Below are 11,046 nucleotides of genomic sequence, written 5' to 3'. Positions count from 1 at the left end.
TAAAATTTTGAAAAAATTTAATTTAGTTAGAAAAGGCCTGAAACTATGGACTGACTGCTGATGTACACGCATGGATTAAGATTGTATCACATGTATTAGTTTTTGCACTGTTATTGACTATAATTGTTTAGATTTTGTTATAACAGAAAACAATGCAATAAGTTGAATACCCTGAAAATGATCAGACAGGTAAAAATAGAGATACGTCCATCAATTAGTTCCAGAAGGTATATTAGATGGTATTATTTAATATACCTTATTTGGGCATGGGCATGGCCAAGAGGGGGAATTTGATGTGGGAAATTCTGAAAATTATTTGAAAGATGAGTCGTTTGTATTATGTTTAACCCAAGAGCTTGCATATTGGGGAAGCACGATGGGAACAGAGGCCAACATAGTGACGGAAACTTAAGGATGTTTGATGAAGGAATAAATAGATTTATCGTAGTGTTTGGGGAGGCAATAAATAGATTTATTGTGGTGTTTAGAGTCTTAGGCATAGCTAGCTAAAGCTATAATAAACAGTGGGTTCCAAACCAAGCTGAGGGCAATAAAACTGATCAAGAAATAGTGTATTTTATTGCGCGTATTTGTTTTCTAAATAACAGGGAACAGAACTTTAAAGATTACTGCGAGGTAAAAACTAGAAGAAAAGTTAGAGACATTGATTAATGAGGAGTTACTTCAAAAATTAAGGATCCACATGTAATCATTATGATGAAGAGAATATAAAAAATGCTGTGGGTGTTGCAAATCATTGAAACACTTTAAGTTTTCTCCGAGTGTTTCCCAGTCCGTACTGTTAGGCCTTGAATAAACCCACTTATTTGAGAAACTCACCACTGCTCTGGGAAATGTTCTTTGTGTCAAAACCCCCCCACAAAATTCCCTCCGACAATAGGCTACAGCTAAAATAATAAAAACAACTTTATGGCATGATATGATTAGGGATTGGTGCATCATTGGTCTCATCTCGAACAATAATGAAACAGAATACCGCACTCAAACACACAAAGCAGTCACTTGGTGCACAGACAATAACCTCTCACTTAACACATCAAAAACACACGAACTCATCATTGATTTCAGACGTAAGGCACAACCCAAGACCCCCCTACTCATCTCAGGCGAACCCATATCCACCACTGACTCATACAAATTTCTAGGCACCCACATAAGCAATAACCTCAAATGGAAAATCAATTCAAATCACATCTACAAAAAAGCCAACCAGAGACTCTTCTTCCTCCGCCAGCTCAAGAAGTTTAGAGTAAGGAAACACCTCCTAATCAAATTCTACACAGCCATCATCCAAAGCATGCTCACTTCATCAATTACAGTCTGGTTCAGCAGTTTAGACACTCACTCCCGTAATAAATTACAACGCATAGTTAACAAAGCATCCAAAATCATCAGCACTCCCCTCCCATCAATAGAATCACTCCATCACAAACGGTCTGTGTCAAGGGTGAAGAAAATCATCTCTGATCCCTCCCACCCAGCACACCACATCTTCCACCTGCTGCCATCAGGAAGGCGCTACAGCTCACTGTCCGCCAAGACATCTCGATTTAAAAACAGTTTTTACCCACACGCAATCCGAATTCTGAACACACTATAACAGCACATATCCTCCCCATGCATGTACTGTATATTGTATGATGTTGTGTTTTATGTTATGTTTGATGGGAATCAGCCTACCTTGTAACATCCTGTACTGAACCTGAATTCCACCAGTTTGACTGTGTGGTCATTAAATAATCTAATCTAATCTAATCTAATCATGAATTATGACATTAATTACTTTACAAATTTACAAAATTTTAATTTCCCGATTACAGCACCAAGTGGGCATTTGTGGCAGTGCCCTGGGATGGTTCAGGTCCTATCTGGCAGACAGAACCATGCGTGTAAGCCTTGCTGGCTTTGAATCCTCCTCCACTCCCTTGGTATATGGGGTTCCACAGGGCTCAATTTTAGGGCCCCTGCTCTTCTCTTTATACCTACTTCCTCTGGGCTCAATTTTAAGAAGGCATGGCATCTCCTTTCACTTTTATGCAGATGATAGCCAGTTATATATGCCACTCAGGAAAGAGGACGACTATTCTCTAAAATCACTTCTGTCTTGTCTTGAGGATATTAAGTCCTGGATGGCCTTAAACTTTCTGGGACTTAATGAAGAGAAGACAGAGGTGATTTTGTTTGGCCCCAATGGCTGCCGTGAACCTCCCTTTGTTGACTTGGGTCCACTGGCATTGTCTGTAAAGCCAACCGTTTTGAACCTGGGTTTTAGGATGGACGGTGATTTTAAACTAGATAAACAAATAGGCGCGGTGGTTAAGTCCAGCTTCTTTCACCTAAGGAAGCTGGCAAAGGTGAAGCCCATTCTCGAGCGGCAGCATTTTGAAACAGTAATCCATGCCTTTATTACATCTAGGCTGGATTACTGTAACGCACTCTACTCTGGAGTCGCACGAGCTTCATTGGCTCGTCTCCAGCTTGTTCAAAATGCTGCCGCTCGCCTTTTGACCGGAACTCGAAAGAGGGAGCACATTACGCCAATTTTGGCCTCCCTTCACTAGCTCCCAGTGCACTTTCGAGTTCATTTCAAAATTCTTTTATTTGTTTTTAAATCGTTGAATGGGCTCGCCCCGCCTTACCTCTCTGAGCTGCTCCACCTATATGCTCCTGCCCGGTGCCTCAGGTCAGCTGATCAGCTGCTCCTTGAGGTACCAAGGTCTAAGCGGAAGCTCAGAGGGGATAGAGCCTTTTCTGTTGCTGCTCCGGCACTCTGGAACACCTTGCCGCTGCACATCAGACAGGCCCCCTCACTGTCCATCTTCAAATCCTCCCTAAAAACACATTTTTATTCTTTGGCTTTCGACACTGGCTGAGGCATTGCTCCTGTTTTTAGTGCTTTTAATGTCTTTTAATTTTTAGTGTGTTTTTTATAGTCCTTCGTTTTACGGTTTTTAATGGTTTATAATTGTTTGTAATAGCTCTTTGTTCATGAGTTCTCATGTACAGCACTTTGTGGCAACTGCAGTTGTTTAAAGTGCTTTATAAATAAAGTTATTATTATTATTATTATTATTACTGTGCATTCTATTACCGATCAGCCTTTCAAGAAGGAATTATAAATATATTTATCCTTCTGGATGTGGGTACAGTATTTATTGCCCATCCCTAATTGCTCTCAAAGCTAATTTCTTGAACTTCCGAAGTCCTTCTGATGAAGTATATGGAAAATCATAATCACGGAAGATTTACATTTTTATTTGATCATAACTAGTATTTTTGAAGATAGCATTTCCCAATCCCATCTTGGAATTATAAATTGATGAGCATACCAGTAATCTGGATCAATTCTATCCCTATAATCAGTTGTTAGTTATCAGTACAAATCTTTTTATGACATTAACAACCAAAGAAGTAATCAGTGTGATAGCAGTAGCTGAGGCTGTTAAAACTGTAGGAACAGCTGAGGCTGGCAGATCCAGCACAGTACCACAGTACTTGATAACATGTGACAGCAATCATCCATGGCATGCTGGTGAACTCGGCAATCATCGCTCTTCAAGATTCCATATAATTACAGCCATTTAAAATATATACCTGATTTGCTGAGATATCAGGATTTGCTAATACAGTATACTTTTTCTGTTTGACAGGATGATGAAGTTGTTCTTCAATGTACCACAACCATTGTCAAATCGCAGATTAAGCTCTGCCTTGCTGCTGAAGGATTTGGAAATCGACTCTGTTTCCTTGAACCAACATCAAATGCTAAGGTATTTTACTTTGTGTAAAATTTGACCTGAAATTTTCTCCAGAAATTGGCATAGTTGTAGCAGAGTGGTTACAGAGAATCTGGGAGGATTTGTATTACTCAACTACTTTATTCTGTGATTAGGCCCTTGACTTCGAATTTACCAAACCATTTGTGCCACTCTGAGTTCTGTTTGTCAAAATTCCATTAAATTAATTTCTTGTGTAAAAGTCCAGAGCACGAGTTACTTTGATGTACGCCAATCCAGAATTTGCATAAATGTCATCGAACCATCAAGTCATATAGCACAGAGATGGGCCCTTTGGCCTAACTCATCCCTGCAGACCAAGATTTCCTATCCAACATAGAAACATAGAAAATAGGTGCAGGAGGAGGCTTAGGCCCTTCGAGCCAGCACCGCCATTCATTGTGATCATGGCTGATCGTCCCCTATCAATAACCCGTGCCTGCCTTCTCCCCATATCCCTTGATTCCACTAGCCCCTAGAGCTCTATCTAACTCTCTCTTAAATCCAGCCAGTGATTTGGCCTCCACTGCCCTCTGTGGCAGGGAATTCCACAAATTCACAACTCTCTGGGTTGAAAAGTTTTTTCTCACCTCAGTCTTAAATGGCCTCCCCTTTATTCTAAGACTGTGGCCCCTGGTTCTGGACTCGCCCAACATTGGGAACATTTCTCCTGCATCTAGCTTGACCAGTCCTTTTATAATCTACCACACACGGTGTGGCATCTACCACACACGGTGCCTTAGGAAGGCCATCAGCATCCATAAAGACTCCTCACACCCTTGTAACGGACTGTTCGAACTACTTCCCTCCGGCAGACGTTACAAGGCCTTCTACGCCCGAACCTCCAGACTCAGAAACAGCTTCATTCCCAGAGCTATAGCAGCTCTGAACCGGCCCTGCTGAGTGTCCCCCCACCCCCCATGGACTGTCTCCCTCAGATGGCCACCTCGCACAGTTTATTTATTTATTTTATTTTTTTAACATCGGTTGGAAGCTGTATACCAAATTTCGTTGTACTGATGTGCAATGACAATAAAAGATATTATTATTATTATTATTTTATATTTTTCTATATGATCCCCCTCATCCTTCTAAACTACAGTGAATACAAGCGTAGTATTTTCAACCTTTCCTCATCTGACAGTCCCGCCATCCCAGGGATCAATCTCGTGAACCTACGCTTCACTGCCTCAATCACAAGGATGTCCTTCCTCAAATTAAGAGACCAAAACTGTACACAATACTCCAGATGTGGTCTTACCAGAGCCCTATACAACTGTAGAAGTACCTCTTTACTCCTACACTGAAATCCTCGTGTTATGCTCTCATAGAAATTTTCACTATCCATGTACCTGGCCAAATGTCTTTAAGTTGGTACATTTAATAAATATTGTTATTTTACCTGCATCAACTACTTCATCTGATAGATCATTCAATAAATCCACCACCCTCGTGAAAAAGATGTGAATGAGCTTTATGCTGTACCTAGTCTCAAAATCGTTATTTTATATAAATAAAATAAGCAGTAATCTGCCGAGGACCTAGCAAGGACTTCTCCTTTATCTCTTCTATCTATCTGGGATACCTCTGGGATTATCAGTCCTTGGAGATTTATCTGCCTTTATTCGCTCCACAACATCTATCTTCTCTTCCTTAATGCCAACATGATCTAGAATGTCACTGTCCCTCCCTCTGAGCTCTACCATATTTTTCACTTTTTTGAAAACAGATGAGATGTTCTCTTTGCCTCACCCTTGCACAGATTGGCCTTCAGGGGACCTACACTTTCCCTGTTTACGGTCTTATTCATAAAGTACTTATAAAATGCCTGTAGTATTATCTCAGCAATGTGAACTCCCTTTTATATTTCTAAGTTCTAGCTAAATAGACTCATTCAATGAACCTACCAGTACTTCCTTTGTCAGTACTGCTAATTGTGTGGGGTTAAGAGACGAGGGGCAGTTGCGTTTTTGAAACATCACGAGAAAATCACGATTGTATTTGGAGAGGATATTCTTTGAAGATTGTCCAGAGAGGCCACATGGGTAGAATTTAGAAATAAGAAGGGGATGATTTGCAATTGAGGACTGTTGAGGAACATCCCCTTCTTATTTCTAAATTCTATCTATGTGGCCTTTCTGGACTCTTGACCAAGTGTATCCTAGGACATTGTGGGAAACCAGGGAAGAACTTCCCACCTACAGGATACTGCTCTTCCTGGTGACCTTTTGCCACTTTGCCTGTCGTGTGGTGTATCCAGCTTGCTAAATATGCTGTATGCATTTCTTACCATCGTGAATACTCCACGGTGAGTCCATCCGCAGTTGTAACTGTGCAATGTACTCAGTCAGGAACTGCAGCTGAACACACTTTCTGTACACATTCTCACATTTTGCAAAAAAAGCATTCAATGACCCTTACCTCTCCTGTTGGCCCCTTGGATCATCACTTAGTAATATCTTGTATTTTGGAGCATAGAAACATAGAAAATAGGTGCAGTAGGCCATTCGGCCCTTCGAGCCAGCACCGCCACTCAATACGATCATGGCTGATCATCCAAAATCAGTACCCAGTTCTGACTTTTTCCCCATATCCCTTGATTCCCATAGCCCTAAGAGCTAAATCTAACTCGCTCTTGAAAACATCTTTTATATTTATTTTATTTTTATATTCCATAATGTGACTGGCCTCTCGTTGATATAAACATTAACAACTACACTGGTGATCTTATTTTTCTCCAACACTAAACAACTACAATCTTCTTTCTGGAAGAGTTAAACAAAGGAGTAAAATACTTACCAGAGCCCACACTCTGATTGCAGCACTCCAGGATCCACTACAAAAGCATGCTGTGGTTTCTGTAGGCGTTTCTGTAATTAGATATGGTGGAAGTCCCTGTTGGGAAATGTTATCTGACCAATGTGAGTAAGTGCAATGTGTTTGCAGATGGTACACTGTAGATAAGTTGCACCTGCGGCGGAAGGAGTGATAGATGGAGGAGCAGGCAAGCTAACTTTGTCCTGTATGGTGTTGAGCTTCAAGTGTTGTTGGATTTGTAGAAACAAAGAACTATAGATACTGGCTAATACACAAAAGGACCCATAGTACTGAAAGAACTCAACAGGTCAGGCAGCATGTCTGGAGAACATGGATAGGTGACTTTCGGGTGGAGATGTCTTCAAAGAGTAGGTGGGGGGGGGGGGGGGGTTAAGAAAGCTTGAAAAGGGGACAGGCAGGACAAAGCATGGCAGGTAATGCCTCAAACTAGGCGAGGAGGGGTTTTGATAGGCAGATGAGAAGAACGGCCAGAGATTTAAAAAAAGAAGGCAGAAGGTGAGAAACCGGTTTGAAGAGTTGTGGATTGTGAAGCCAGAAGAAGAAAGTAGGGAGCGGGAGGGGAGAGATAGGTAGGAGTCCAGGTGGGGCACAAGAGGGGGGAGAAAGGGGATGAGATTAATTAGAGGTTGCCTAAAATTGGGGAATTCAATGTTCATACCCCATTTGGTTGTAAGTAAGTGGAATATGAGGTGCTGTTCCTCCAGTTTGCATGTAGCCAAAGGTCAGTGTGGAAATGGTCTGAAGAAGGCTCTCTATCCGATACATCACCAATCCACGTCTCCAGTGATGTTGTCCAATGCTGAGTTATTCCATCACTTTGTGACCTGTTGTTGGATATGCCCTCTTCTAGGCAAATGGATAGCATTATTATATTCTTCACTTGCAAGGTGATAAAAATGAGTTGGAGTGTCAGGAGGCAAGTCATTCACCACAAGATTTCCACTTTCTAACCTGCCCATGTAACTTGCTTTAGTTAAATGTATTTATTCAAAGATATATGTAAATGTGTTGCTTTGTATATTTACAGAATGTGCCTCCAGACCTTGCAATCTGCAGCCTTGTCCTGGAGCAGTCGCTCTCTGTCCGAGCTCTGCAGGAAATGCTGGCCAACACCGTTGAAAAGGGCAATGAGGTATGTCTGCAAGGTTGGATGGTCGTGAATTTGTAATTACACTGTTTAATTCTGTTGTCATAAAGTTTAGAAAATGTTTTGCATTAAATCAACATCCTTAATTTGTCATTAAATGATTATTAAAAGTTTGATTATTTTAGATAAGTTTTAAATAATTTAAAGCTATCTTTAGCTGTACGAAAATGTTCATAAAATAGTGAAACAATACAAAGATGACAAAGTGTCTGGGCATTTAAAATTTGATTAACTGTAAGATCTACAAAGAATTGAAATGTTCATGTTATGATTGAAGGATGGTAGTTCTCTTTAATTTGCTTGATGTCAAATATGCCAGTTTTCTTTCATTTATGATGGATTTTCTGTTGCAGTAATAGTATCGCAATAATATGTACCCACCAATGTGTACACTGAGAATCTCAAAAATGAAGAATTTATAGGTGGATTTGTTAATTGAATGGGAATATCAGGTAGCAATTTATAATTCCCAAATTGATGAAATTAACTTCAAGATGTGAATAAAAATGCAATCAGATTTTTTTTAAATTTCAGACTTTAAAGTTAAATTATTATGGTGTAATAATTGCTGAAAGTATAGCCAATTGTAATATAAACACATGACTGTTATCACTGTCATGCGTTTGTGAGGCCTATCACAATGGGTCATTGTTTACATAGCATTGGCCACTTAGTTGACTTTTCACTTAAATTGCATTTGTAAGGATTGTGCATGCAATTTTTAAATATTTTGTTTTATCAAGTCAGTAGAGAGATGGAAACGGGGCCATTGGCCCAAGTCTGCACTGACCAAACAGTCTTTGACACGATCCTGTTCTGTTTTTTTATTTTTTCCATATTCCCACTATCTTCCACAAGATTCTTCTACTTAACTTACACAGTACAGCAATTTACAGTGGCAAATTAACCTACCAAACTGTCATTCTCCCTGTGATCATCGGGGTACCCGCATCATCATGGGGGGAATGTGCAAACTCTACACTAACGGCACCCAGAGTGCCACTGTGTTGTTCCTTGGTGAATAATGAGCATTTTATTATCACTGCTGACTTTCTGAAATTATTGTGAGATTTGATTTTCTTTATATAATCAAATTGGATTAAATAACGTTATGATAATTTGCATATTTTTGCATGTTTAGTACAGTTATAATTCAGTATTTGTTAATCTAATGGTTTTATATGCTGACATTCAACTGCAGTAAGAAACCGTGGGCACAATAAAAGTGTAATTCTCAATCACCTGTGTTGAATTGGAACCTTTATTTTGAAGGAACGTGTATTCTGTTCAGTGCACAGTGACTATCGACCTTCATTTTCAATCCCAACATTATTAACGTAATGCATAACTAAAAAATATTAAAAAAACAAAGACATAGAATGCTATGTAATGAATGGTATATAATTTTGGTGAAATGTGCAATGTATTTAACAGCAACTGGTATTTCACACATTTAGTAGGTAACAGGATAAAATTATCCAGTATGTTGAGGATACTGTTTAACTCCCAGTATTCTTATTGAATTAAAAATACTAAACCAGTGCTACAAAAGCTCTTAGCCTGGAATTTCTATGTTCTCCCTGTGCTCTGTGGATTTCCCTCAGGAACTCTGTTTCCTTCCACGTCCCAAGGATGTGCTGGTTGGTGGGTTAAGAGGCCAATGTAAATTTATCCCGCATTTAGGTAGATCAGAGGAGAAACAGTGAAGAGTTTACTACCAAATGGGAGAGATTAGTTTACAGGAAAATAAGTGGTGGAATGGGATTCTTCTAAGAGCAGGCACTTACTTGCTGGGATGAATGGCCTCTGTTGTTGAAGAAATATGAGAATATGATTGAGGAAATGGTGAAAATTAGTTCAGTTTAGTTTAGAGATACAGCATGAAAACAGGCCCTTTAACACACCGAATCCACGCCGACCAGCAATCCCCGTACACTAGCACTATCCTACACACTTGGGGCAATTTACAATCTTTACCGAAGAAAATTAACCTATAAACCTGCAGGTTTGTGGAATGTGGGAGGAAACTGGAGCACCCGGAGAAAACCCACATGGTCACGGGGAGAACATTCAAACTCTGTACAGACAGCACATGGTTTTAAAATAATAGCTACTTTTTAAGATTTATTCTCCAAGTGTATTTTTGGATTAAACACTTGCTGGAAGGAATATTGAAAAAGCTTGTCAAATATAAAACCATACACAACACAATAAAATGGTATTATAATATTGTTTCCTGATTTTGTGTCTGGCTAAGAAATCAAAAAAACGATACAATTTGGGGAAATCAAATAGTAATATTTGTTTCTCACAAATGGTATTAAATATATATCTTTCTGGCCTGCTAGATAGTTAGCTTTTTACAGGTTATTTACTTCTTACGCCAGACCTATATTCATTACAGCCTAAAGATTCTAATGCGCCCAAAGGGTGTTGTAGAAAGGTGTAGTACTTCTTCAGTCTGAAGAAGGGTCTCAACCCGAAACGTCACCCATTCCTTCTCTCCAGAGATGCTGCCAGTCCCGCTGTGACTAATGGAGTGCCATACAGCATGAAAACAGGCCTTTGGACCAACTTAATCATGCCCACCAAGATGCCCCATCCAAGCTAGCCCCATGTGCCCATGCCTGGCCCATATCTTTCATACTTTCCTATTTATCTACCTGTTCAACTATCTTTAATATGTTATTGTATCCATGTTAACTACTTCCTCTGGCAGTGCATTCTATATATCCGCCATCCTCTGTGAAAGAATTGCCCCTCGGGTTCTAAACCTATGCCCTCTAATTTTTGATTTTCCAATCCTGGGAAAAAAACTCTGGGCATTCACCCTATCTACCTCCTGATTTTATGCACCTCTATAAAATCACTCTTCAACTTCTGTGCTCCAAGGAATAAAGTCCTAGTCTGACTAACATCTGCCTATTGCTCATGCCCTGGAACCCTGGCAACGTCCTTGTAAATATTCTCTGCACTCTTTCTAATTTAATGGTATCTTTCATAAGACTGAACATAATACTCCAAGATAGACACAAAATGCTGGAGTAATTCAGCGGGATAGACATGCTGCCCATCCCGCTGAGTTACTCCAGCATTTTGTGTTTATCTTCGGTTTAAACCAGCATCTGCAGTTCCTTCCTTCACAATACTCCAAGTGTGGCTGTGCCAATGACTTGTAAAACTGTAGCATAACATCCCAACCTTCTATATTTAATTTCCTGACTGATGAAGGTCAGTGTGCCGAAAGCTGCCTTCGTCACCCAA

General features: G+C 39.9%; 1 protein-coding gene across 7 annotated transcripts in view; it reads left to right on the top strand.

Annotated features, from left to right (window-relative positions):
- ryr1 (ryanodine receptor 1) overlaps window positions 1-11,046 on the top strand; it is a 604,017-nt gene that overhangs the window by 55,765 nt on the left and 537,206 nt on the right. For all 7 annotated transcript variants that reach the window (XM_033014584.1, XM_033014582.1, XM_033014581.1 and 4 more), the window contains exons 2-3: window positions 3,672-3,791; window positions 7,663-7,767. In XM_033014584.1, the coding sequence (XP_032870475.1) occupies window positions 3,672-3,791; window positions 7,663-7,767 (225 nt within the window). The remainder of the gene's footprint in view (window positions 1-3,671; window positions 3,792-7,662; window positions 7,768-11,046) is intronic.

Source organism: Amblyraja radiata, chromosome 41 (assembly GCF_010909765.2).
Source record: "Amblyraja radiata isolate CabotCenter1 chromosome 41, sAmbRad1.1.pri, whole genome shotgun sequence".
In the NCBI taxonomy this organism is placed as follows: domain Eukaryota; kingdom Metazoa; phylum Chordata; class Chondrichthyes; order Rajiformes; family Rajidae; genus Amblyraja; species Amblyraja radiata.
The sequence above is the reverse complement of the archived record's forward strand: the minus strand, read 5'-3'. Positions and strand labels throughout refer to the sequence as shown.